General features: G+C 48.2%; 1 protein-coding gene across 5 annotated transcripts in view; it reads right to left on the bottom strand.

Annotated features, from left to right (window-relative positions):
- Window positions 1–1,737: 1,737 nt before the first annotated feature.
- Window positions 1,738–27,790, bottom strand: part of Myh10 (myosin heavy chain 10) — a 122,142-nt gene continuing 96,089 nt past the window's right edge. For all 5 annotated transcript variants that reach the window (XM_051180318.1, XM_051180322.1, XM_051180319.1 and 2 more), the window contains 19 exons: window positions 25,450–25,587; window positions 24,926–25,049; window positions 23,361–23,532; window positions 22,076–22,288; window positions 18,670–18,814; window positions 17,615–17,821; window positions 15,321–15,425; window positions 14,459–14,611; window positions 13,847–14,095; window positions 13,140–13,352; window positions 11,489–11,701; window positions 9,262–9,423; window positions 8,740–8,868; window positions 7,339–7,427; window positions 6,527–6,650; window positions 6,240–6,448; window positions 5,070–5,178; window positions 4,038–4,210; window positions 1,738–3,364 (listed from right to left, as the gene is read on the bottom strand). In XM_051180318.1, the coding sequence (XP_051036275.1) occupies window positions 3,220–3,364; window positions 4,038–4,210; window positions 5,070–5,178; window positions 6,240–6,448; window positions 6,527–6,650; window positions 7,339–7,427; window positions 8,740–8,868; window positions 9,262–9,423; window positions 11,489–11,701; window positions 13,140–13,352; window positions 13,847–14,095; window positions 14,459–14,611; window positions 15,321–15,425; window positions 17,615–17,821; window positions 18,670–18,814; window positions 22,076–22,288; window positions 23,361–23,532; window positions 24,926–25,049; window positions 25,450–25,587 (3,072 nt within the window). In that variant the 3' untranslated portion in view covers window positions 1,738–3,219. The remainder of the gene's footprint in view (window positions 3,365–4,037; window positions 4,211–5,069; window positions 5,179–6,239; window positions 6,449–6,526; window positions 6,651–7,338; window positions 7,428–8,739; window positions 8,869–9,261; window positions 9,424–11,488; window positions 11,702–13,139; window positions 13,353–13,846; window positions 14,096–14,458; window positions 14,612–15,320; window positions 15,426–17,614; window positions 17,822–18,669; window positions 18,815–22,075; window positions 22,289–23,360; window positions 23,533–24,925; window positions 25,050–25,449; window positions 25,588–27,790) is intronic.

The raw sequence follows: 27,790 nt of genomic DNA on the forward strand, positions 1-27,790 counted from the left end.
TTCCCTAGTGCTAGGGTTAAAAGCATGTCCCACCACACCTGGCACTTGTAAGGGATTCCTAGAATTTCGCTGTGAGCCCTCATTCTGAATCATTCTTTTTACCTGGAGTTGCCCTTGTCCATGTTTTCCCAAGCAGTTTCATCATCATTTGTTCTGTGATATTGGTGATGTGCCATTCCTGAAAAGCACCTTCCTCTGTTACTTCCAGAATTTTCTAAGTGGTTGACGTTTTTATGCTGAGCTTTACTAATTACCACGAGCCAGGCAACAACAGCTACATCCCAAGTGCCACCTACTGCCATGACTGTGAGCTGCATGAGATTTTGGGCATTTTAGAATCTATACCAGTTATATCTTTAAAGGGTTTCATGACATTGTCAGTTGAATGGAGCCCGTTGATTGGCCTACTTTGAAAACAAATGAAGACCTCTGTTGTAATGAGTTAAAATGAATTTCTAGTCTCACAGGGTTGAAGGATCTTTGCTCACTTCTTGGCATAGCATATAGACAATATAATACAGCTAGTATTGAGACCAGTACCATGAGGTAAACATACCCGTCCATAGCTTCATGTCACATTCCTGACAGTTAACTGTTTTACCAGACAGGAGTGGACTGATTGCAGGGTCTGGTCCTGAGCTGGTCTAGGACAGATAACCTTTTAGTGGAGACTGTTTTTAGTCTCTCAGGAAGGTAGGGAAGCAGAGGGGCTAGGCAGTCCATAGTGGTCAGAGGCTTTCTCAGACCTCTTGATACTGGGGAAAGAGAAGCCTCCAGTTCTCCCTTCCAGAGTCTAGCTTTGTTTTTGTGTGGGGGGTGGGGTCAAGCCTGGAGGAGGAAGGCTTGCGTTCTAGTGTTCTTCCTTTTGTATTTAATGTCTGTCCCTCAGTAACATTGGCTTTGGGGTAACAGGCTGTGGGTCAGTCAAACCAGGGCAGTTGGATAGATAGGAAAAAAAAAAAAAAAAAAAAAAAAAAAAAACAGCTTAAGTTCCAGCTATGGAGGAAACTGATGAGAAACAGAGGACTGGAGTTTTCCTGATATCAGGACTTTGAATTCCAGTGTGTCTTCAAGCCAGCAGGCTAGGAATCAGCTCAGCGTTTCACTTACAATGTACATAATCATGCCTAGTGTCCAACAGAGATTTTTAAAACTATATTTAATGACAAAGCGATGAATTGTTTAGTGATCAGTGGTTCTTCCTTCTACTTAATGTCTTTGTGGAACCAGGAACTAGACTTGGTCCACAGAGTTTGTTTTACCTTTCTTCTCCTGTGGTTGGGACAGGTTTCCTGTGTCCTTGTGTTACAAGAGACCTAAATGCATCTTGCTAGGTATGCATGCTTACTAGGCCTACACGGAAGTCCACTTGGTACTGTGGCTCACCTCATGCCTCCCTGGGGTTTCTCTGTAACCCCAGATGGTCCATACTAGCAAGGTTGCCTGTGAGGAGCAGCCAGGGATGCCTCCCTTAGAAATGTTGTGCATCTTCACTGGTGGGGCCAAGCAAGCGCTCCTTCCTTGTTCCCTGCCTTCAGGTGTCCAACATTCTGGGGACCTGGTGGGCTTGGTTCATGGATCAGGTGTGAATAACCCCCCTCCAGTCAGGTCACTGAGGGTAAAACAGAACAGAAGGTGAGGAAACAGACTCCACACTCACATGATTATTCTTGTTTATTGAGGTCTGTTTGTTCTCAACGGGTGCTTTTTCCTCCAAGTAAACAGAGCAGGCGCAAATATCTATAATGAATAAATTTATTGTCTTACAAAAATCATTGTCTAGAAATATGGGAGTACAAGAAAAGATATTTGCAGTCAGGTGTCTGGTGGTCAACAGCCAGTACAATCCATACAGGGGAAATCAAAGATTCCAAACCCACGTGACAAATTCTTCCTAACAGATGTTAAAGCTTTTAACCCAAAAGGTCTGTGTTTTCAAGCACATTGCCAAGGATCGGGATTTGTCATTAACACTGATTTGCTGTCACTGAATGTTTGTTTATACTACTTACTAGAGAGGTACATGATATGAAGCACAGTCAAAACTTAATACATTAAGTTGTTATAGAGGCAAATAATATATTTAACATTGTCTTAGTACTGTAGTGTCTAAGGCACTTTCTGTAATGTCAGTTTGCTCAACTATCAACCAAAAACAGAATGCTAAGTGTTCATTGTAACACTGTCCAAAGGAAGGGAAAAGGAAAAATGAAGGATCACACCCACTGGCATGTCAACATTCAGGCAGATGGCATCTGTTCTTGAGGTCATGTAGCCTCATTGACAAACTTGGAACACACCTCCAACACAAAACCAACATTCCCGTTTTGGGCTCAAAGCAGTGGCTGAATTTGCAAGGTCAGCAGGAAGGTCTGGTAGTTTGGAGAGGACTGTGAGCATCCCAAGGGTCACTCCTGAATTGAGTGAATTGCTCACTCATCCCAGCAAGCCAGACACTTCTGGAGATCACCTAGAAGTCACTGTGATGCCTGCCACCTGGGGAGCCTTAGCTGTGTTGTAGCCACTGTCCTCTCTGTGTGCAGACAGGCCTGGGCCAAAGACTCTATCACATGAGATGGCGGGGACACCGTAAATTTGAGAGGCAGGGCCACCCCTTGGGAGATGGGCAGGGTAACCCCAAATTGATGCTGCTTCCCCAATCCAACCCACCCCTACTACGCCTCCAAAAGCCCCTTTCACAGTTTGCTCACTGAGACAGTGATCATTATTCAAAGGAAATGATACAAGCGAAGGTTTAGGTTCACAATGTCCTAAGAGACTGGATGTGGTTGAGGGGTCAGGGCCACATGAGCACAGAACTAAGGTACCTGTCAGGACGACAGAGCATGCAGAGCAACTGAGCAACCATCCTGGGGCCCCAGGCCCAGCGACTGGCAACAAGGGTCTAGAATTTGTTTCAAAAAGGGTTACCTCCTCTTAATGTGTCATAAAGTGGTCTCTTGATGAATATATGGAGAATAGATGCAACGATGAGACAGTCTTTAATACGCATGTCTGGTGGAGGTGTATATATAAAAAGGGGGAAACTGTACCTAGTCTGAAGCAGGACACAGTCTGCGCAGGCAGCAAAGCCTTAAGACATGGTTGATCTTCCTGTGAGTAATCCTGGAGCTTGCCATTCCCGAGTGCAGGGCTCAAGCAGGCTAGCGCTGGGTTGACTTCCGGCCTGCCCTCTGTGTCCCCTCCAGCCTCCTGTGTCTATTCTGACTGGGGTGGCTGCGTTTCATTGACATCACTGGTTTTACTCTCTGTGTCATCGTCGGATAGCTCCAGTGACGCACCCTCAATGTGTAGCTGGCGCCGGCCAGATCGGCTTGAAGAAAAGCTGATAGGGCCACCCCGCCTGGAAGAGAAATGCACAAGAACATGTGGCTGTTGGGTTGTTCAACCCAAGCCCCAGCCTGGGACATCAGCCTTGCAGGCGTGATGGGGGTGGTGCTCTACTTGGAAAGACCTCCGGTAGACATGGTAAGGAGCATGGATTAAGGTGAGGCTCCATCGCCCCACAGCCATCCTTGAAAAGGCCAGATAGCAAAACCTTAAGCTTTGCTTTTGTATTTTATAGTCCTTTAAAAAAACCAAGTCTCAGTTCACTGGCCACACAAAAGCAGGACACCGGTAGCCTTTGCCCACTGGATAGAGGCCCACCATATTGGTTCACTGGCTTTTCTGGGCAGTGTGTGTATACCTTTCACTCTGCTATGCTTTTTGATTCCTTCACTGTTCTGATTAGGAACAGTGATGTATCAGGGCTGATCAGGAGCTCTTAATCCTGATTGAGTGGAGGCGGTGTCCTCTTTCAGTGTGGATGGCTTGATGTGGACCAATACTAGGCCAGGCTGCAGATTTACATGTTGTACTGGTCTGGCTGACAGTGAGCGGGCCTGCCCCTCTGCTTTCCCCACTCATTACTACAAAGGTCGTACATAAATTGTGACTGCAGGGATTCCAGAGGAATTGACATGAGCCCCCACAGATCAAGTCTGCCAGCCACCATGTCCTCACTGAACACTCACCTAAGCCGGTTCTTGAGAGTGCTGACCTCACGGCTCAGGCCCTCATTGGCCTCAGTGGCATCGTCCAGTTCCCTTTGGAGTTTACGCCGAGATGCGTTGGCACGTGTAGCTTCCTCTTCAGCTTCCTCCAGCTGGCGTTTAAGCTGCTTCATCCTGGCATTGGCCTTCTCCATCTTGGGGGTTGCATGAATGAAAGGCAAACAGTGAACCTGTACCTGGAGGGTCTGCATGACTATGTGTGACATCTTATAGCACACGTTTCAGGGCTGGTCTAAGGCCCTTCTGTTTACCTTCACTTAGCAAAGCTAGTATTTAAAGAGCAAGCTGCACAATCAGGAACTCGGGTTTCTATAGAAGAACCAACCCAGTTTTCCATCTTCACACATGTGACTGATGGGGTTTGTGGACAAAGACACTGTCCAGATGCCTTCACCCCCATGAAGCCTGGCTGTTCCCCACAGCACACTGGATTCCAGCACAGCTACTCTTGGGAAGTGCAGTCTGCACCTGCCTCTTAAGACCCCACCAGTGGCTCCTTTGCTCCTAGACTATTTAGTGCCTCAAGGGTACAGCTGGCGAGCATGGAAGCAAAGGCCCTGAGGGTGTTCCTCTACCCAGTGTGCACAGAGACAGAAGGGGGAAGGCAATGGACAGGCTGCAGGTAAGGAGTGGTCTTGACCGGATCTCCTTGATCTCTTTTGGGATTACAGGCATGTATGGGTGACCAGCATTGTGAGTCTATTCGGGTGTGTGCGTGTGGGCATATGCTCTTCATATACCCCCAGTTTCTGCTGTTTACCATCTACTCCATCCAGTGTCCTGGCTGCTGACTGTAAAACTGGAAAGTAAAACTGGAAGAAACGTGTTTGCATGTGAAGCACTTTAGTGGAGGAAGCTGAATATCACTTTAAAATCCAGGCCAGGGCTCACACCTCACCAATTAAGAGTTTTCAAAAATGTTTTCTTAATTCTGACTTGTTTGTTGAGGCATTTCTAGCATGGTGGCCTTCACCCTACATGTGTTTCCCCTACCTGTTCTTTATACTGATCCGCATGTCGCCGCTCATCTTCAACCTGCATGAAGATTTCTTTCAGTTTCTTCTCTGTTCGACGGACTAGTTTGTTGGCAGCTGCTCGTTCCCTGTCAAAAATGACCACAGTGGTTTTAAGTCTTGAAATTAATTTTAAATAGGGAAATATTTTTGAAGTTATTTTTCTTTGGAAAATGATGCATATTGGAATGCCTTTTTAGATCCCCCAGAAGCCTGAAACAGGGATTGCCTTTCAGTGCAACACCCCATTTGTTCCTATGCACATAGGTATTGAGTGTCCTGAGTAGCAAGTCACATGCACCTATTAATCTAAACAAACTTATGGTCACTTAAAAAGGAAAGGAAAAGCAGCCAGCAGTGGTGGTTCACGCCACCTAATTTATGAAGTGATTATCTCAAACTTAGAATTTACGTACTACTGACTGTAATGAAAACACCAAATCCCACACAACACTCATAGTGAAATAAATCACCACACCCAGTCCCCTGGGGCTGCTGCCCATTGAGAGGTGACTTAACATGGAGGGTCCCTGCAAAGTTGCTTCCTCCTACCTTGCTCTGCTCTGGCTCTAGTGGGGTCAGGTGAAAGGGCAAGTTAAAACCTGTCAGTAAAAGCCTTAACCACATCTCACAGGTTATGTTGGCAAACACTCCTGCCTTTGGAGTGGGAATGCAATTCTGGGATTGTAGGGTAGGGAGGGGGCTGGACTGTTAACACAGGTCCCCCATTTCTGGGTCTCATGCTCCCTAACAAGGTGGGTGTGTGGGCTGCTGTAGCCCTCCCTGGCAGGTAAAAGTGCTGTAGCCGGCTGTTTGTGCTGCCCTGTGCATCACTCAGTTTTCACCAGGCTTTATTGGTGTGGCACTGACTGTGTGGGAGGGAAATGCTGTGCTGTTTGCAGTCCCCTCTGTGCTGGTGCTGGGAAGTCACAGGGCAACAGGATGGCTTCCAGCAGGGACCAGGCAGAGCCCTAGCCTCTGAGCTCTTCCCTCACAGCTCAAGAATACCTCCTATGCAGGCTGTACCGTGTTACCACGTCCCCTGTACTGGGCACTATGTAGGGGCAGATGTGTGTCATGATATGGCCTGGAGCCCTGTTGGTCTACAGCAAACAATGAAGGTAGTCTGAGGCCCCCAAGAGCATCTCACTTGGCTTCCTGCTCCAGCTGCTCCTCCAGTTGCCCAATCTTGGCTTCCAGGGCAGAGATAGTAGCCTTGAACTTGGACTTGACAGCCCCTTCTAGCTCCTGCAGCTTGGCCTTCAGTTCCTTGTTTTGTCGCTCCAGCTGTTGACGGGCGTTGTCACTCTTCTGGGCAGCACTGCGTTCTGCTGCCAACTCAGTGTTCAGTGTGTCCACCTACAAGAGGAGAGATGGTTCAGATAACCTGTGTAGAGAGGCAGTACAACTGCTCCCAGGGGACAGGCCGCATGGTACCTGTAAAGTGGTCTTGCGGAATCGGTCATTGAGCAGCTCCATGTTGCTCTGCTCCTCCTCCAGCTCCTCCTCCAACTGTGCGATCCGAGCCTCCAGGCGCCGCTTCTCATCCAGCAGGGCAGACCTATACATAGGAAGGAGCATCAGCACAGAGCGGCACAGCATGGGAACCGTGAGGTCACTATGACCTGAGCACGCGTCAGATTGCTACTCTCCCCACACCTACCCCTGATCCATGGACAAGCCCTGCCCTCGCCCAGTTCTCTTCCTTGCCCGTATCTGTCTTCCTGGTCCCGGCACTGCCTCTGAACCACTGTGGTGACTCCCCAGTGACCTTGCTGCTACCTCTGCCTCCAGAATGCAGCCAGGATCTTAGATGAGACTGTGTAATCCCTGGCACAAATTGTCATGATGTTCCAGGACTCCCAAGGAGAAAGTAACTTAACTGGGCCAAAGAAATGATTAAAAATCCAAACAAACAAAAAATTTCAGAGGAAGGTTACAAGCAAGTTACTTGTAACCAAGCCAGTGAATCTGAAAGTGAAGCGCCAGTCCAGTGCAGTCTATGGATGGCTGCTGTGTGTGAGGCCACTGGGACTGGCAGAGGTGTCTGTCTGCACACGTGTGTGTCGTGTGTGATGGGCAGTGCCTGTGTCTAACCAGACCTGAACAGATAAGCCCACTTCACACTTAGATGTCAGGTGACTGTCGGCAGCCTTTGTGAGCACACATGCTTGAGGGCATGGAGGGGGTAGGCTGAGTGCCAACACTTCCTAGACACCTGCCCTTCGGCTTGCTGCCCAGAGACTCACTTGCCAGAGGCGCTGTTGGCGATCTCATCAGCCAGCTCATCTCGCTCCTGCTCTGCGTGTCTGCGGGCTCGCTCAGACGAGGCCAGCTCCTAAATGAGTTTACTGAGTTAGAGCCTGTCATTGTCACTTCCTCTCATGCGCCAGTCATGGCTCTCCACACACTGCAGTCTACAGGAAAGGGCTGGCTAAGTGCTGAGGTGAGACGTGCTACCAGATTCTAAACAAACCCAGGAAGTTTCACTGTCGCTTGTGTGGCCTGGCTATATTCTAGAATTGCCTGTTCTTTACTATTACGGAGCACAAACACCTTGAGCCCCATGGAAACCACACCATCATAGCATGTTCTAGGCCTTGGGGCTACTGACCATGGTGTGCTGAACTAGAAAGCAACTAAGTACTTGGAAATGTCAGCCACACTTTTAAAGTAGTGGATTAAAGAAGCCATTAATAGAAATTAGAAAAATACAGAATTAAGTGACAGTGAAATCACCCTGTATCATAATAAGGGGGCAAAGCAAAGCTAGAACTTTAGAGGCAAGTGTGTGTCTTTTGTGTGACTCTTTAGACAAGAGTCTCCAAGTCTCCAAGCTCAGGAGTCATCCATTCAGTGGCAGAGTGTGTGTTCTTAGCGTGCTGGAGACCTTGGTTTACTCCCTGGTGCACACACATACACATCGTGCAGGAAGAGAAAAATAACCCAAGGGAAATAAACACAAAAGGCCATAAAATGGAAAACATGAAAGGACCAAAAGCCGGTGTGCAGGGTAAACCCAGGCTCTGCCCCATGTTTGGTCCAGTTTTTAGTTTTTTTTTTAATCCTGCTGCCCAAAGAATGCCTTTTCTCATCAGCTCCTCCTGACTGACAGTTTTCCCCAGCTGCTGTATGCCTACCTGTACTGGGGTTTTCTTATATGAACTGTTGTCATGGCAGTTTAGGCTCACTATCTTTTGAGGAGATCTTGAAAATTTATACAGAATAATACACTCAAGGGTGACTTATTACATGGGCAGAATTCTATACTACCTGCTACTTATGGAGACCTTAGGAAAAGATGAATTTAATTGCTCTGCTCCAGAACTGAATGAAGCACATGTCTCTTACAGTAAAAGAACAGTACTTCTGTGTGAAAAAGCAACCCTACTGGGCAGGGCTAACTCCATGCTTCATTAAATAATCTCCTCTTTCTTTGGGGGGGGGGGGGGAGAGGCAACCTCTAGAAGGCTGTGGAAAAGTTACTAATCAGCCATCTTGCCTTTAGCGGGTAGAGGAATATACATGCGTGCTGGCACCTGAGCTGAACTGAAATCACACTATGAAGGTGATAAAATGCACTTCATCTGATCTCAGAGTGCCTCTAAGGACAAACATTTGCTAACACATGGACGACCATACAGACATACCTCCTGCAACTGGAGGATTTCTGCTTCTAGACTCTTCAGTTTCTTTTCACTCTCTTTGGATTGAGCAAAAATCTCATCTCTGGATGCACGAGCCTCTTCTAGTTCACGCTGGTAATCCTTCATCTGAGCCTGAGTGAGGTTAGAGAGCAAAGTCGTTGAGGGAGTAGTTTTCATTCTCTGTATTGTTTTATCTTAAAAAGCACAAAGTAATGAAGCTACCACAGGATCACAGCCCGAGATCCCTTGTGAATACCGTGTAAAACCCTCACCAGGAGCAAACACACCACGACCAAGTAGGTCACCTGCTGTGTGACAAGCACAATGTCAGTTCTGTCTCTCCGAAGCAAATCCAATAGCCAAGGGGACAACAGCTTAGTAATACAGTTGGGTGCTCCCTCTCCCTCTCCCTGTCTCTCTCTCTCTTCTCTCAGCTTCAGTTTCATCTTGTGTGAAAACCACATGCTTGGTCCTAGTAAGGCCACATGACACAAAAATTGGGGCCTGCCACACTGCTACACCCACCTGAAGCTTGCGAAGCTGCTTGATCACTTCATCTCGGGCTTTGTTGGCAGCCTCGATCTGAGCCTCCAGGTCCTTCAGGTCTATCTCCATCTTCTTCTTTGAGGCCACAGCAAGCGCCCGCTGTTTCCGCTCGTCCTCCAGTTCTGCCTCGAGCTCCCGTACCTGAAGGACAGTGCTAGGTTATGTTACAGTGGCTACTTTGGCAACTACAGCTTGTCACTCCGTAGAGGTTCCTGTCACCAAGCAGTCCCTATGTATTACTAATGGAAAAGCCGAGGGCTGAATTGAGTAGGCCATGCCTACTGGAGGCGACCTGAAGACCCAAGAAGGAAAACCTTAGACCCAATGTTTAGGTGACTCGAGAGACAGCAGGCATGAGGTAATGATTTAATAAGTGGGATAGATGCAGAGGGTGCAGGGTGGCAGGCCAGGGGACAGAGGAGCACCAGCTATAGGCAGCTAGGCCTGTTCAGTGCTGACTTGTGTTTGGCAAACCTGGGATTCAGGCTCACTCAGGTTTTGGGCCTCAGACCCAGGCAGAAGCCCATTGATATACCAGCAAAGAGGAGGCTAGCAGCTGTGCAGCAGAAAAGGGGCAACGAGGAGCTATAGAGAACGTGGATGGAGGAGGAGGAGATGAATACAAGATGAACATGAGCTGGAGGGTAGGGCAACACATCCCGTGGTCACCCCTTCAGGGGCTTTCTTGAAGCTTTAACTATACCACAGGATGGACAGTACTAGTTACTTGTACCTTGTGTGGAGCAGAGACAAAAATGTTCTTTATCATTTTAATCCGGTCCTAATGCTACATCACTAACAACAAATGGAAAATGTCCACACAGGGAACCATTGAGATGGGAGTTGGGTCAGCTTTTGAGTTCCTGGGGCTGTCCCTGCTTTCCCATTCATTCAGAAGTACCCAGGATCCTGCAGTAGGGATCTGAGCAAATCACTTGTCGTGAACTGCGGAGTGACTGGCAAGAACTGCAATGGAAACCCTGCCCCATGTGGGAAGAGAGATGCTTTCTGGGTGACATCAAGAACGGGGTCCTTTCCAAAGGGAGACCAGGGCTTCTGTTGCACCTCCTTCTACAGAAGACAAGGTCGGGGGAGGAGCAGGACAGTGGGTTCCACCACGGTGAGTCTCACCACTGTGACTGCATCCAGCGTAACAGGAGGCTCCTTAGGTGTAGTAACTGCCCCGAACTTTCTCAAGTGTGGTTTCAAATATATCTACCAATTCCTGCATGACTGTCCTCAAGAGTTAGAGCCCGAAGTCCTGTGTGGGTTGGACTTGAGGACTCATGTCTAGAACAGCATGAAGGGATGGGGCTGGGAAGGTTGTCTCCACAGGACGGACGGACAGCCTTCAGCTAGGCTGATGACAAGTGGTGAGGTCCCTGCCCATGCTGGGAAGGTGAGAGCATGTGCACAGTTCCCCCAGTACAGCCCAGGCCGCAAGATGACACACTGGACCAGCTCTTACTACCCCACAGAAATGGCGACATCAGATATGTGGGGTTAGTTCACCAAGTTTGTGTAGCTTACTCAGCAATAAAGAACCAATCAAGTTAATGTTAATGAAACAAAACCAGTAAAATAAAATTAAATATAAATCAAGACTTGTTCCCATGAACTCCAAGGGACATTTAAAATATCCAAAATTAGTTTTCAAAGAAACTTTTCACACACACACGATTCTTTATAAGACTTAAAAATCATAATTTTTTTTTTAAATAAGTTTAAAAAATTATCAACCCCTTTCCCTCATGAAGAACCCTTTAAGGGCAGGTGATATAGCTCAGTGCCTAGTGTGTCCAAGGTCATGGATTTGATCACATCCCACCAGGGGGTGTGTGTGTGTGTGTGTGTGTGTGTGTGTGTGTGTGTGTGTGTCTGTCTGTCTGTCTGTCTGTCAGTCATCTGAGATTTACGGAGCCTTGGGACCTGAGTGGTAAAGATCTGTAGCATGCCTCTATCTGCTGAGTAATTCCCTCCCTCTCCCTATACCTGAGTACCTTGAATGTTTTCCTCTGACAGATGGCCTAACTAAGCAGCAATGACATTGGAGAGAGAGAAAATCTAAACCAGTGACAGCCAAGTCCTTCAATAGCCAATGTTTTTCTCCAGCTAATGCTTCCCAGCATGAACTACAGGGCTGACAGCTGGGCCAGCTATCAGAACACACAAGCCACACCTGAAGGCCACACCTCCCTCAACCCACCTGCTTAAGCAGCAGCCGCTTCTTTTCTTCATTCTGCTCATCTCTGGTTTGCAGGTCTCTCTCAAACTGGGCCTTCATGGCCTGCATGTTGACCTCCAGGCGGAGCTTGGCATCCTCAGTAGCCTGGAGCTCATCCTCTAGCTCCTCCAGCTGGGTCCTCATTTCCTCCACCTGCTGCTCCAAGGCCCGCTTGGATTTCTCAAGCTCGTGGACCTAAGTCACAGGAAGCATCAGAATTGGTGAGCAGAGGCTGCGGTTCTTCTGTTCAGTGACCTGACTTAAAATTGCAGTTTTTGACTTCTGTGTTCACACGTGTTAAACTCAGCCATTGTGTGTGACAGACAGCTCTGATGCTAAGGGGTCAGTGAATCAGTGTGCTGGGGGCACCTGCCTGCTGTGTGAGGCCACAAGAGCCTCAGAGGAGACCGCCCATACTGGAAAGATGGAGGAGTCAGTCTGAAAATCAGGGCATGGCCACAGGACACTGTTCCCTGAAGAGTGTCCCCCACAGACACGAGCCTACTGAGTGCTCTACCCCCTGTCCCAGCTGACCTGCTCAACCTCCTGAAGCAGACCTAAGCACTGTCACAGATTCCCTTTGGGGTCCATGGTCATGTTAGCTTTCACAGGGGTGAACAGAGGAAGACCTAGGAAGTAGCATTTGGTAACTGAGCAGTCACAAAAACCACAAGAATGTATGAGTGTTGGTTATGGCAGAGAAAATGACTATGGAACCACTACTGCATTTCTCTTCACTTTTACAGGGTTGTATCTACTCTGGCTAGACTCTTCTTGGTCATGGAGCTGTAATGCAGAAGGCCCAGCAGGACAAGGGTGGTCTTCTATCATCTAGTGTGGTCAGATGGCCCACACCTCATGCAGATGACACCTGCTCTTTTCAGTAGGCTTCATACTTTCCAAAGCCAACAAAACAGGCAAGTGCAGGTGACAAGTGCACGTGATGATGGCACAAGGAACATCAGAGTAAGGATGGAAGCTGGCAGAGCCAGGAGGGAGGGCACAGGGCAGGGAACAAGCATAGGGAATCTTGGGGAAAGCACACATGGTAGAACACACAGAAACTTCTAAGCACACCAGCCTCAGAGGGAAGGCCGGGTGGGAGCGGGGAAATGTGCTTCAGTGCCCACAAACCTCCATCTCCTAGGGGACCATGGGGTATTTGATAACTACTGGTGATGCAGACTTGAAATCCCCTTGTTGAGAGATGCCTTTGCCATGAGGGATTGGGGCAGGGAGGGCCAGGGTGAGGATAAAAATCTGGACACCTGCTAGGGTTGCTGCAAGAATCTACATCTGGGGGAGGGGGCTGGGAAGATGGCTTCAGCAGTAAAGAGCACTGACTGCTTTTACCAGAGGACCTGGATTCAATTTACAGCCCATAACCACCCGTAATTCTAGTCCCAAGGCATCTAGTGCCCTCTTTTGCCTTCGAGGGCAAAAGGCATGTACATGGCCTGCACAGAGACATATATGCAGACAGTATACTCATACATAAAATAAATAGATTAAATAAAAAAAAGGATTCTGCATGTATGTTGGCCCAGATGAGAAAACAGATTGGCCTCCATCTGCCTACAGGACACGGCCTTGCTGTGTGGTTCTTTGTGTCTTGCGGCCATGCACAACTTACATTCTTCCCCACGTCGTCTTTGGAGCTCATCAGGTCCTCCATGTCTGCTCGGAGCTGCTTGTTTTGCCTCTCGAATTCCTCCTTGGCCTCCAAGGCTTCTTCCAGAGCCCGTGCCAGGGAGAGAGCTTTGGTTTCTTTCTCTCTGGCCTCAGCTTCAGCCCGGTCCCGCTCTTCTGCATAGCGAGCAGAGATGCTCTTCTCTTCCGCCAACAGCTGTGCAAGAGCAGACGGGCACAGTGAAAACGCCACTCACTAAAGGCACAGGCTTGCTCACCCCAAGAATACCACCAGGCTGACCATCCCCACATGGCCTTGGAAAGCTGTTGAGCCAACAATGCTACACATGGAAGATTCTACACTTGCCTTCATGTAATAAGCCACAGTCAAAACACAGTGTATAGGCCATAACTATGGGCTTCTGTGAAACAATAATGAATTTCAGGTTGACCCTTGAGTGCTGTCCACAGAGTATCATTTTATAGACACGCATGTTCCCAGATGAGACACTCTCAAGCCTGTGCTTGTCCCAAAAACCCTGCATGGTAGCTATTCCCCTGTGCAGGGTTCATGGGCCTTCTGCTTTCTGAACACTATCAGTATGTACCACTTTTAAATAAGAAAAGATTTTCTTAAACCAACACCAAAGTGACAGCTTCTTCAGGATGTGGGGGTCTCAGGGGCTGGGACACAGGTGCAGTCTCTGTCACCTGATCGAACTTCTTCTGTTTCTTCTCCAAGTTGGAGACGATCTGGCGCTGGTGGTCCAGGTCCACCGTCAGGTCGTCAAGTTCCTGCTGCAGCCGGTTCTTAGTCTTCTCCAGCTTGTCATACGCTAGGACCTTCTCCTCCAGCCGCTGGCTCAGTGTCTCCACGTCCTTAAGCAACTTCTTCTTGGCTTCTTCCAAACTCTCAATTGTCCCCAGGTCATCGTCCACTTTCTTCTTGGTGTCAGCCAACTAGGTTTTGGGTAAGGAAAAACAGGGTGGGTGTAAGAGCTCGTCTCACTTTTGCATTTCAGGAATGGAAACTCTGGTTTCCAGTATTATAAACCAATCCCAACAGGTGAACCCTGGAAAAGGAGCCCTTAGCTAAGCTGTAAAATGGAGCCCAGCTGAGGCCACAGTTCTGTCTTCAAAGGGTGTGACTTAACGAAGAGGACATCAGCCTTTGGCTGGGTCAAAGAAAAAAAAGCACAAGGAGCTTAATTTAGTGCAGCCTAATTAACTGCCCCAAATGCAGGGACAGAGCCCCACCCGGTCGGCCGGTCACCGCTCGTGGCACACATCTAGGACACCACTGCTCCTGAAAAGGACACACACCTGGGACTGCAGGGCCAACACCTGCTTTTCTAGGTTCTTCCTAGCCTCCTCCTCCTCCTCTTGCTGCTCCTGAAGGCTGTTCTTCTCCTCCTCCAGCTGCCGGATCCGACTGCTCAGGTTCAGTTTCTGGCGAGTCTCCTCCTGAAGGAGCTCCTGTGTGTGTAAGAGGGAGTGAAGGTTATCTCCATCATCAACCCTGAGTCCCTCCAGAGACCAAAAGAAAATAAAGCTCTCCTGGCAGTTATGTCATAAAAGGAAGTTCCTCTGGGGACAAGAATACCTAGTGACACTAATAAACACACAAGACCATTTTGTAACCATCTGCAAGGCAAACCCCACTCAAAGGCCATGCTGGCCCAGGCCACACCACTGTGCTGTCCACACGCCAGTGTCAGTCCCTGCCACAGTCTCCTCTGTACTCCCCTGCCCCGGTCCCAGCATTCGGAAGGCATTTCTCGCTGATCACTCTGTCACACTTTCTATTTTCAGCGTGACTGCTTCCCCAAAATGCAGATGCAAAGATGTCTTTGTGCTTTTAGACATTTTAGAAATGTTACAGCATTTCTAAAGCTGTGACAGGGCTCTTGCCTCCTTTCGTCTTACTGACGAGGCTGTGCCTTGCCACTGGGTGCTGAACTTGTTATTCTGCTCTCCATCTGAGACGTTTACCCCTCTATCCTGAGCCCCTCATCTGAAACCCCGAAACAACGTTAGTCTCATCAGCTGCTCTATCACAGAAATGCATTCGTCAGATGTCCTTGGCACACATGTAACATTCTGACAGAATTTCATCCTATCAATTGGCCAAAAGTTCTGTGTTTGAAAATCTAGCCCATACCCTCTCCATGCCTTGCCAGAATACCTGTGTGTCCTGTAGTTGAGACTCGAGACCAGCTGCATCCTTAGCAAATTTGATACCTTTTTTCTCGGCTTCTTCCAGAAGGGTTGAGACGTTATCCAGCTCATTCTGCAAGGAGGTGAGGATGAGATTCAGTTCCACAGTGAGAAAATGACCTAACACCACAGCTGCCAGAGAACATGGAGCAGAGCATGTGTATGCAAGTGTGTGCTGCTTTTGTGTGTGTGTGTATGTGTGTGTGTGTGTATGTGTGTGTGTGTGAGTGTGTGTATGAGAGAGAGACAGACTTTAACTAGCACACTCAAGGAATGCTACTCAAGGAGTTGTGCTAAGACCTGCTCCACAACCTCAGCACAGTCTCCCACTGAATGGGCAGGGGCACTCTGATGTCATAACCACGAACAGACAAAAGAATAAAACCACATCTGTTGGAAGTCACTGCAGTTGCTGTGTGAAGAACCACTTTGGGCCAGAAGACGTTTTCTTTTGTGTTAATCTACATTAGGCACATACTACGGGCACATAGAATTTGCATTCTTACAGAACTTGAAGTATGATTTTAGAGACTCAAAACTAATACTAGTAATCATCCCAAAATTCTTCCAGCTTTTAAAATCAGGTATATAATATGGTATTTCCCCCCTTTCCTCCTCAATAAAAGATGTCTCCAAAAGGGGCCAGAGAGATAGCTCAGCGGGTAAAATCACCCACTGCTTTTCTGGAAAGGTCTGTGTTCGGTTCCCAGCACCCACATGGTACTCACAATGGGCTGTCTGTAACTCCAGTCCTATGTAGGGGAGCCAGTGCCCTCCTCTGGTCTTGGTGGGAATCAGGCACAGAAATGGCTGTGCACATACATATAAAATTAAAAGCTTAAAAACATTTTCTAAAAGGAGAAGAAAAAGTCTCCATGGTCTAAGATGTCTTCTTACTTTATTTTTTGTGAGTGCTGTGGATACGGCAGGGACTCCGAAGAGATGGCAGGCCACCCTCGTCCTCATTTGTCTTTTGGTTGTGCCATCGTAGAGGAAGTATATGGAGGACACATTTGCATACCTAACCAGACAACCATGCTTCTCTTTTCACTTTTTAGAGATGCCCTTAGAGAACTTGTCTTTCACTGCTCTTGGGTACAGGGGCTGAGGAAGAGCTCTGGGGTTAAGAACCCCTTCTACCCGAGCCACAAAAAAGGCCAAAGAGCAGGCCCTTAGCTTCCATGGCCTTCATCTTTCTTACCTAGGGAGTGGAGCTGGGTGAAGAAGAAATGTGGGAAGCACCTACGTCCACAGTAGCCTGGTGCTTCCCAGGAAACAACCTATGTCACTCTGCCATGCAGAGTTCAGAATACCATCTCTAACATCTCCCTTTCAAGAAAACCTTCAGAGAGCCGTCAGAGCCCACACATGCAGGCACACACAGCTATTTGTACACAGCAGGCCAGAGGCAGCTCTCCTTAAAGGCCTGCTTGTGACATCCCTGGCCAGGATGCAGAAAAGAATTCCCTAAAAGATAAGCATAGCACACTTGCTTAGACTATCTGGGCGGGTGAGCACCTATTGTCCTCCCAGGCCGAGTACCTACAGGACACATGTCAGCAGTGACCCACCACTTGCTGAGTGTCTGATGGGATTCCTGAAGGGTGACACTTGACACAATGTCGCCACCCTGCTGGAGGGACTCAGTGCACACTGTGGGGCTGGGCTGGAGGTTCCCCAGATACACACAGCTGGCCACCACAAGGTCTGTTAGCTCCAGCTTCCTTCCCTGTCCTGTGTTCCCTCCCTGGAGCAAACCACTGGACCACTGGTTTCTGTGTTTTGTTCATGCAGCAGCAGTAGCAGCAACCAAAGCCCCATCTGAAAGTCGCTTAACTGGCTGCGCTGATGTCCATCATTAGACATCGAAGGGGACCCTGATCTGTTGTTCACACACATCTTTACAGCCAGCAGCTTTAAGCTGAGCCTGTGTGTGGCTTATTTCTCTAGGGTAAACGAAAAAGACACTGATTTTGGGGGCCCCAGAAGTATTCAGTTTTAGGGCTTACAATGCACAACTATCAAAGTAGGAAAAAGAAGCTGTATCAGTTTATACTTTAAACACTCGTGTGTAAAGCCAGGGTGCTCTTGTTACTAGAGTAACAGGGAAGGCGAAAGTGTGCTTAAGAACACTCACCTTCAGCCACAATTCACAGCCGCATCAGGCAGGACTAAACAACTCACACACACACTCGAGCTGCCATATTTAACTGTGATGACACTTTCCAGGTACCTAATACAACACGGCAGGCTCCAGCTTACCTGTAGCTTGTTTGCTTTCTCAGCCAGCTCTACCCTGAGCCTGTCACCTTCTGACACCTTGGCATGGAGCTCCTGGACCTGGGCATCCAGTTTCTTCCTCTTGTGCTCTGACTCAGCCTTGACCTGCTGGAGCACCTTCACCTCACACGCCAGCTCCTTGTTGTCCGTCTCCAGGCCCTGCTTGTTCTTCTCTAAATTGGCTTTGAACTAGGAGAGGGAGAAGAACTCTTCAGGGTCTGTCTTACAACACTCCGCAAAAATCCCTGTGTGTGTCTGCAGAATTCCAGAGGCCCACAATGAGCCTACAATCGTGTGCTGGAGGACTGCCTGAAAACACCCACTGGCCCGAGCAGCCAGGGCTCTGGATGGGGAACACCTTGCGAGTTGTTGGGACACTAATTATGGATTACAAGGCACTCATCGTACTGTGTAATTCTTGTCCATATAGGGCAGAGGGAATGAACTATGTGCACTCCCTAACAAGTTGTCAGTTAAAACGTTTTTCCAAACACTAACCTGGGTTTGAAACAGGGTTGGGTCTCTCTGAGCAGGGCTGAGGCTTGAGATGACGCTACCCATAGCTCTGCGGCCATACAAGTTGGCTTTAATCTGCCTTTGCACTCATGAGCTGGGGGACCCTAGCTCATGCTAATGAGCCCCAGCTTCCTTATTCTTTAAATGACAATGACAGGTTACTTTACAGTGACTCAGCAGAGACTGGCCCTCACTTAACCACTGACACGATGGCCCTGGACACTGAAGGGCAGCCTGTAACTAACTAGAAACGAGAGAGGAGAGGAGAGGCAGCCCCGCGGCGGGTGGGCGGGCAGCGTGTGGGGAAGAATGAGGCGGGGATGAGGCTGAGGGGAGCACGGGGAGGAATGAAAACAGTGCAAGTGTGGAAGGCAGAGGGAGGAGCTGACAGCCGTGCAGTGGCTGCTGGCCTCCGCTGAGGGGACCGACCAGCGGAGTGCTGCTGGGGCTGGACCAGCATCATGACTAGATGAACAGACTAGGTCTGTCTGGGAGGATGGGATTTTCACAGGGCCCCTTACCCTCTTAGCCTGTTCCAGCTGCTCGGAAAGCTCCTCCAGTGCCGTGGCGTGCCTCTGTCTCATGTCCTGGATCTGAGCTTCGTGGTTCTTAGTTTCGTCCTCGAGAGCCTTTTTCAGCTCCGCTACTTCCTGCTCACGTTTTGTGCTAGGAACACATTTTAGAGCATGAAGATCAGAAATGGTAACCGGTTAAATTAAAATGTATTTACTACTCGCTGTTTGAGCTTAGTGTAAACCTTATGGCAAGTCCTTTGACAGACACCAGACATGCTGTTTCCAGTAAGTGGGCATGTTCATTACCATGGCATCAGAAATCCTTCTAGAAACAGGGTAACTTGCCCTCCATGTTGACTTAGAATCATTATTCACTGTGATATATGTAAGGATTATCAAGTCCTTTTGTGCCGTCTGGCCTCACTTGTATGCAGGTCAGGAACCATTAAAACGTGTGAAGCTGCCTGCCTCAGTCTGAAGTCAATGGATCCAGAGGTTTGAGCAGCTAAGGTTATGAAAGTGGATGAGGACCCTGCACCATACCATAAGCAAGCAAGCCTCTTTCTGACCATCTTTGTGAAGCAGCTACAGGGAACTAATGTCTGTCCTTCAGCTGTAGCTGGTGAGGGGCAGGCAGGACCAGCTCTTCTACCTGCTGCAGGTGGAAGGTGGGGGGGGGCTCTTTCTCTAGCCCACGCTGCTGCATGACTGATGAGTAGTGGGGCCAGCTCTCCCACACCCATGCCCTCAGGGCTGGCTCATGTGTCAACCTGAATGTCATGCTCAAGTGCATGGCTTAAAGCCCGAAACCAGGAATTGCAGTAGAGCTGTGGTAGAGCTCTTGCCTGTGACGCGGGAGGCCCTTGAACTACTCACCTCTCTGCACTGAAACCAGTAAGGTGAACCCACTCCTGCTGAGACCTACATTAGCATGTCTCGATTGTAATGACTATGATGCCCCACAGTCATGCTGAAGGGCATCTCTGGAAGACTTGCTGTTTGCTTTCAGACACATAACCCACTGGCGAGCTGAGACCACAGGGCAGAGGTCACTGCCAAGAAGGGAGTGTCAGCTCTGAGGTTAAATGTAGTCTAAACAGCCAGGTGGTGGTGGCCAACACCTTTAATTCCAGAACTTGGGAGGCAGAGGCAGGTGGATCTTTGTGAGTTTGAGGCCAGCCTGGGCTGGCTACAGAGTAAGAGCCAGGATAGGCTCCAAAGCTACATAGAGAAACCCTGTCTCACCCCCTACCCCTCCCAAAACAAAACAAAACAAAAAACAAACAAACAAACAAAAAAACAACAAGTAGTCTAAACAGAGGAGTCACCGAAGCCCAGTTCACAAGTCCTTGGATACTTGGTCTGGCCTATTCTGAGCTAGCCCTCAGACTTCCAGCAAACCCTTCAGCTCATCACCCCTTCAGCCCCATCCAAACTGGTCTCTACGTGGATCCAAAAGTTGCAGAACTCTTTAGCTCCTGTCTCCCCCAGACCCAACCACCCCACTCCATGTGGATTTCCAGCACGGGAGAGAATCCCAGAGGACCACAATTCACTGGCAGGGGCCAGTGAGCACGCTGTCAGGCCTCAGTGAGAACACAGCACCCTCCCACCGGCGGCAGGAGAGCCAAGGCCAGGCCTGGTGTGTGCCACCACTGAGCACACGCTGGTTTTGGTAAATGTGGACACATCATTTCACGTTTTTTAACATAGAATTTCTGTCTTGCCCAGGCTAGTTTCAAACTTGTGACACCTCTCTTGTTTCAGTCAGCCAGGTACTTGGAAGTACATGTGTGACCAGCCATACCCAGTACAGTTTTATCTTCTCGAGAGATGATAAGAGAAAGGATCAGAGTTGTGGTTAAAAGCCCATCTAAGGGCCACAAACCTGAGTCTGTGGTTAAGAGTGTATACTGCTCTTGCGATGTCCTTTTTGAGTTCGGTTCCCAGCTCCTCCACCCTGTGGCTCATAACTGCCCTGTAAATTCAGTTCTAGGGGATCTGAACATCTGGGTCTTTAGGCATCTGCACATCTGCACCCATGGGCACATACCTCAACCCCCATTAAAATAAAAATAAAAAGGCCTTTTGAGTGGATACCCCTGCAAATTTAGACTTTTATAAAGCAGAACCTTTGAAAAGCAAGCTAGAACTATACATTCTACTGTACATTCATGGCCCAAATCCTGGGTGATGTGTTGGGCTGGCTGCTAGTGTCTTTACCGAGTGCTCCCAAAGCCCCCGTCTGACCTTGGACTCACTGTTCTTTCTCCACAGCCACCCTGATATCTGTTATTTTCCCCAGGCCTGGTTCCTGGACAATGAGTAGATTGAGATGTCACATCCTAACCCTCCTAGGAATGGGGAGAATGCTGTTTTTCAGCACACTAATTGTCTCTTCTGGGTGCAGGGTACCATTCCTATTTCTCCTGATTCCTGTATTCCGAAACGACCCCTTGACTCCACTTTATCCAACTTTGCAGTGTCATACTGGGGCAATCTTCCATCCCCACCTCCCAGAGCCACTGGCAGGGTGTGGGTGTGCACGCTTGCATAACAAGCTGAATCACTGGCCTAGGCAGCGTGGGTTCCCCTCTGCCTGGATTCAGGGTTCCTGGAAGGCGCAGCATCAAGTAAGAGGCAAAACCAGCAAGGTGGACAGTGTCCGGACAGGCTCACAGAGGACATCTACACGCCAGGGCCCTGCCTAACCTGAGTTGTGATTTTTTCCCCCTTCATTTCTCAAGAAAGTTTCTCTGTGTAACAGTCCTAGCTGTCCTGGAACTTGCTCTGTAGACCAGGCTGGCCTTGAACTCAGAGATCCACCTGCCTCTGCCTCCCAAGTGCTAGGATTAAAGGTGTGTGCCACCAATGCCCAGGTGACTTGTGACTTTCTATGGGGTGATAATTATAGGTTCCTACCTGTGAACCTTTTCAGGCTGTATCTACCTATGCATGTGGGTGTAGCCCCTGCCTGCCCACCCCACCGTCTAGTACACTCATGCCCTGGGGGAGGAGACACCGTCTAGTACACACTCATGCTTGAGCCTGTTCTCACTCTCCTTTTTTCTTTAGTGTTGAGGATTGAACCCAGGGCCTTTGCTTGCTCAGCAAGCACTCTTCCTGTGAGCTTCCTCTCTAGGCTTTTCATCTGTTTGGACCCTCTCCTCCTCATCTGCCTGCAGGTGCCAGGCCATTCCATCACCTTTCTGTGTCTACCTCACCTTTCCTCTGGTCCTGTCTCTTGTCCTCTATATAAAACTCTTCACAGTTCTTCTGAGTATGGCTGCCCTGCCCTTCTGACCTCAGCCACCTCGTCCGTCACCAATGTTCCTTGTCATCTATCTTTCCAAGGGAAGCAGGCAATCGGAATGGCATCTTGAAGGGAAACCCGGCAGCCCGGCACACTCACCGTAGCTCCTGCTGGGCTGCTGTGGTGTCCAGAGTGTCCTCCAGCTCTGTCTTCAGAGCTTCTAGCTCCTCACTCAAGTCCCGTTTCTGCTTCTCAGCCTTATTCCGCGAAGCCTTTTCAGACTCAAAGTCCTCCTGGAGCTCAGCGATCTGGGCCTGCAGCTCCCGTACGACTTTCAGTGCATTGTTTTTATGCAAGGTTTCGTCATCTCCTCTGTCAAAAGATGCAGGTACAGACTCACTCAGGTGCTGTGTACATGGGCCATGTCTCCTCCCTGACCACCAATGCTAGTGACACCCCAAACTAGCAGTGGGAGTCCAAGCGAAGAGCTCCATTTCTCTACTTTAAAATGTCCTCTGAAGTGAAATGGCCAGAACACTGTCAGAGGGGGCTGTCCCACCAGCCAGAGCAAACCTGTGGTCAAGGCCTTCCCAGCTTCAGTTTCTGCTTTCTCTGGCACATCTTCAGACTTAAATGCATGGTTTAGGTGTTGGCAAGCCTTTCTGATGGGCAACAGTACTCTATTCTGGAGTCCCCCAAGTAAGAAGGCCTGCTTCCAGGTCAGAGAGTATCTGGCTGGACTCACAGTGACAGGGGCCAGAAACATTTGTCATAAGATTTTCTTCTTTCTCTTTTTTTTCAAATTTGAGACAGGGTGTCATTGAACCCAGGATGACTGTGAGCCTTTGGTCCTCCAGCCTCTGCCTCCTGGGATTACAGGCAGGCTCCTTTACTCTCAGTCTTATGTAGTGCTGGGGCTTTGTGCATGGCAAGCAAGTATGCTACCAGCTGAGTTACCTCTCCAGCACCATTGCAAGTTATTCTTAATTAAAACATGTTATAAATTAAGCTCCAAGACCATGTACCCACACAGTTAAGTCTTTAAAAAGGAGACATTAGTAGAAATAAATATCCAAATGGCTTTGGACTAAACAGCAGATCATGGAATAAGAGAGGAAATATTTCGGAAATGTTATTTTCTCCAATGTTCCAAAACACAGAAACTAACCTGCAATGTAGAGAAAACTAAGTGTGGTAAAGAGCTTGCTGTCTGGTGTGGCCCTCCCAGGACTGAAATGTGATACTGACAGTGGCTTATGAGATCTTGCTGCCCTGATATAAATTATGTACTGCTGGGTTTTTCATGAACTTATGTTGTAACCGACATGGAAGAAAGTGTATCTTGTTCTCTGGGGTTCTCCGCCATGCTCCCAGACACGGTCTGAGATGCAGGCGCACAGGCCTACCCATGCAGCTGTCCCCCCAGAGTGCCGGCACTTCAGACCTGGCCAGCGCCCCCTGAAGCTCCTCTTCCTTCTTGGCCAGCTGGACTTTGAGCTCATCCACCTGTGCCTGCAGCTCAGCGATCTGGTCCTGTAGGTCGGTTGTTTCACCATCCAGTTTCCGTTTGGCCTTTTCCAGTTCCTGTCGAGTTTTCTCCTCCTTCTTCAAGCGTTCTGCAAGGCAAGACAGACCAGCCCTTCACCATACTGCAGAACACACACAGTGAGTGGATGTGGCCACGGTCTTGATAGCCTGAATCAAGTGCTTGGTCGTCTGAGACCTACCAAGATTGGCTGGAGCTGAGATGAATGAGTATGTGGACAGAATTTTAAAGACTAGTTGGGTCACGTCTAAAGATGTCCCTTATGGGGAAGTGAGTCCACACTGTTAAGAGCCAAGATGAACTGGAACCTTCTCACACCATCGCTATACTCAGATCTGGAAAGGGAGCTAATGGGAGGCTACCCCAGTCACTGACTGCCCCAGTCCCCAGCCCTGGACGAAGCATTGGTGAGGCAGAGGGGTGGGAGGGGCCCCGTGTCTCCCCAGCCTCTCTGCCACAGTGCAGCTCCTTAGTAAGGACTGGGGAACACTTCTGCTCCCGTGGTTTGCTCCAGCAGTGTGGCCTGTGAGCTCTGAATTCTTTAGCAGGAGCCCTTGGCCACAGAACAGTTGGATGGACTCATCTGCCTCATGAACACCTCTTTAGCAGAGGATCCAAAGGGTAACAAAGGAATTTGCAAACTAAGTTTATACTGACAGTCTATCTTTTATCTATACCAATCAACCCACCCATCCCCACAAAATAGTAAAAATCCTCCCCAACCCCCAAATATTAAAGGAAAAAAAAAAAAAAAAAAAAAAAAAAGAAACACCCACATCCCCATTTTTTCCTCCATTACAAAAGTATACATTAAGAAAGCTAGCGGGAGGCCAGGTGTGGTGGCACACACTTTTAATCCTAGCACTCAGGAGGCAGAGGCAGGTGGATCTTTGTGTTCGAGGCCAGCCTGGGTTACAGTGTGAGTTCTAGGACAACTAGGACTACACAGAGAAATTCTGTCTCAAAAACCAAAAAGAAGGGTGGGGGTGGGGGAGGAAGAAAGGGAGGATCGAGCTAGCTAGCGGGTCACTCTGCGGGGACTGAGCAGACCACACTCACTAGCTGCTGGACCCTGGACAGGGTTACCTGCCCTTCACTGCTTCTGTCCTTTCTTTGCAGCCAGAGAGGCTGCTGCTGCTCCTCTGAGGTTTTGTCTCTGTCCCACCAAGCCCTGCCCTGGCCCACTCACACTTATCACCTGCGTACTTGCATGCGGTGCTTAGGTCAAATGCCCAGAATGCCACAGGCGTAAATTCCACTGCAGCTAAGTCCATCAAAGGCAAGTTTCAAAAGAAGGAAAACCACCCTGATTCTATCCCATCAGACACTAAGTGACATGACCAGTGAGGTCTGTGCTAACACTGAAGTCCTTGGCACAAGCAGCCACCATGGCCACTGCCCACGACTGTCCTGACCCAGCACAACCCCAGCACCCTGCTCTGAGTGTCTTGGCTGACACGAACCTTCTAAGTCTGAAATCATCACTTCTTGCTTGTTCCTGACTTTAGCCAAGTTCTTTGCCTTTTCTTCCTCTTCAGCCAGCTGAGAGGAACACTCGGCAATGCGATCTTCCATGAGTTTCTTTTCCTAAGTAGAAAAACAATAGATTTCAGAAAAGACATGCACAGTTGTACCCTGTGTTTGGATTTACTCTCAACAGAAAGTTTCTCTGATGTGAGCAACAGTGGGTCATTGGGCTCTGCTGCTCCAGTGGGCTGATTCCTGCGGGTGGCTGCCTGGTCTTTGCCTTGTGCTCAGAGCCTGAGCCCCAGGTGAGCCACAAGTGGCATACATGGAACAGACTGGGAAAAGATTGTAAGGACATTTGTCTGTCTTCAGAAGTCCAGACTGGAAGCCTTACAGAGAAAGTAAATGCAACTACATTTCTGCAGAACTTTCCCGCTCTTTCTGTTTGGAGATCATTTGGGTGAGTGTGCCAAGCTCTCTTCAGGATTCTAACAGTGGTGCCCTATGGAAATGGTCTTACTTTGATAAATTTGGAATTCTGGTCCTCGAGAAGCAGAACCTCCTCTTCCATCTTCTTGATTTTGGCCTCTGCTGTCACCTTCTCCAGCTGCAGCTTCTGCCGGGCTCCCTCCTCCTCATCCAACTGTTCTTCCAGGTCCTGGTAAAGAAAAGCCTGCGTCAGTCTTCACAGTTCTTTCGTCAGATTCACCCACACAGCAAGAGCACACAGGAGCAATGACATGCTCCTGTTGTACGTTCAATGGGATTGCAAACTACAAAGCACATATTTGTGCCTTAACAAGTACAAACTGGGTCAGCCCTTCGGAAACTGACATGACAACTCAGCAATCGTGCTTTCAAATACAACAGTAGGAAACTGTCAGGGTGATTTGGTATCGGCAATAGCTGTAACTCCAGCACTCAGGAGGTTGAGGCAAGGGGGATCTTGACTTGCAAGCCAGCCTGGAAGAAGAAACACCAAGCCAAACACATACAGTGCTGCTTATAATACCTGAGAAACTATGTGAAATGGCTCAAGCAGTTAAGCTTTGGTGCATCTGTGAGAGGGTGTAACACACAGTAATTAAAAATTGCACTGTACAATAATCAGCAGCAATAGAAAGTATAAACTACGAGACAGTAGCACCGTACCAGCATACCTCGTCCAGTGAAACTGAGTGAATTCTAAGTGTTTCCTCATCGAACCCTAACATGTTTATTTACATCCTATATCATTGTATTTGATAATAATGATGTTATGAATGGACATGGTGTACATATTAACCCAAGAATAACCTTGCGTAAAGGTTTTACTTATGGTTAATTTCAGAGTTAATCTTGTGAGGTGTGACGATGACCTCTCAGAAAAGCTCCACGTACATCTCCAAGGGCACAGTGCAGCCCAGTGAGCCCCAGTGACACCTGAAATGTGAGGGAGTCAACTCATGGCCCATCTCCTTCATGGGGACCTCCCCCTTCTTTTGGCTGATTCTAAAGCAAACCCCAAGCATGCTATTTCATCTGAAAAGCCTTCAGGCTATATCTCTAAAAAATAAAATAAAGGCTCTTTAACAAAGCCATTTGCTTGCATCGGAATGCATATAAGTCTCACAGGCTGTGACTGACAGGCGTATTAAGCCTCCTTCGATCTCTAGGTTGTTCTGTCTTCTCTCTCCTTTCTAGGCTACCAGTTCCTGGCTCCCTACTGCCTGGCTTTTGTTAACTATTTTCCTGCACACACTCACTAGGCAACACAGCAGTATCTCCACTATACTTTCACTGGATAAACAAATCTGCATACTATTTCAAATAATTTGAGAAGAGTGATGGGAGTAGGAGAGCTGGGTTGGAGGGCCTCTAAATGCTTTTGTATGTTCTAGGTTTTCTACGATAATCATATTAATGCTGAAATCAAGAAACTCATCTTCAAAACCATAAAAAAGTCCTAGTTAAAAAGGCGATCAGAAACCACCCAAAGTCTCAGAGGCAGAGAGGAAAACAAACAATGCAAGGGGTTCAAAATGGGGTTCGTAGGGCCATGTAGTCAATTTGGAATCTCTGACATGTTACAGGAAAAAAACAAACCAAAACAAAAAAACCTAAACCAAAACAAAAACCTGAAACCTCATAATGCCTTAATATTTTTAGATTGCACTTGAATGAATCTTCCAGGTCAGAAAAAGAAAAAGTAAATTAAAACATGATGTAGAAGCCTGTGTTTATTTAGGAGAACATGAACCTTACACCATAAAAATACAAAGCAGGAAGCTAACTGCTTGTACAAGGACATATTTGTGTTTTAAATGAAGAAAACAGGAGCCTGTAGGTAAAGAAATGCAAGCATTTCTTATGAAGTGGTTAAAATTAGTGTAAAAAAACCAAAATGACAGGGGAAGGGCCAGTAAGACGGAATAGGACTGCTAAGGTCTGACAATACCCTGTTTGTAAATAATTCACTTATCTCTTCCATAAAATCTTAGATTTACATCTAAGGAACATATACTTTGCACAACTTTTGTAGTACTCCACTAACTTATAGAATATTTGAAAACTGTCCTGAAGAATGGACATACATGGCTGATTTCGTACTGTGTTAGTCATTTTGACAGACATCTGGTTGTCTGTGCATTGCAAAGTTGAGGTATGCAATAAGAATGTTAATGATGCTGGCTCATCAAACAGTGGTGGCAGATGATGACAACAGAGACTGAAGGGCATGTCATTAGGTGCAGTGGTGACGGCAGCAAGGAAAAAGGGAGATGTGTGTGTGTGTGTGTGTGTGTGTGTGTGTGTGTGTGTGTGTTAGGACACAGACAGGAAACTCACTGCTTGTGCCATCTGTAGCTGTGCTCTGTGCTCTG

Source organism: Phodopus roborovskii, unplaced genomic scaffold, assembly GCF_943737965.1.
Source record: "Phodopus roborovskii unplaced genomic scaffold, PHOROB, whole genome shotgun sequence".
Taxonomy (NCBI): Eukaryota; Metazoa; Chordata; class Mammalia; order Rodentia; family Cricetidae; genus Phodopus; species Phodopus roborovskii.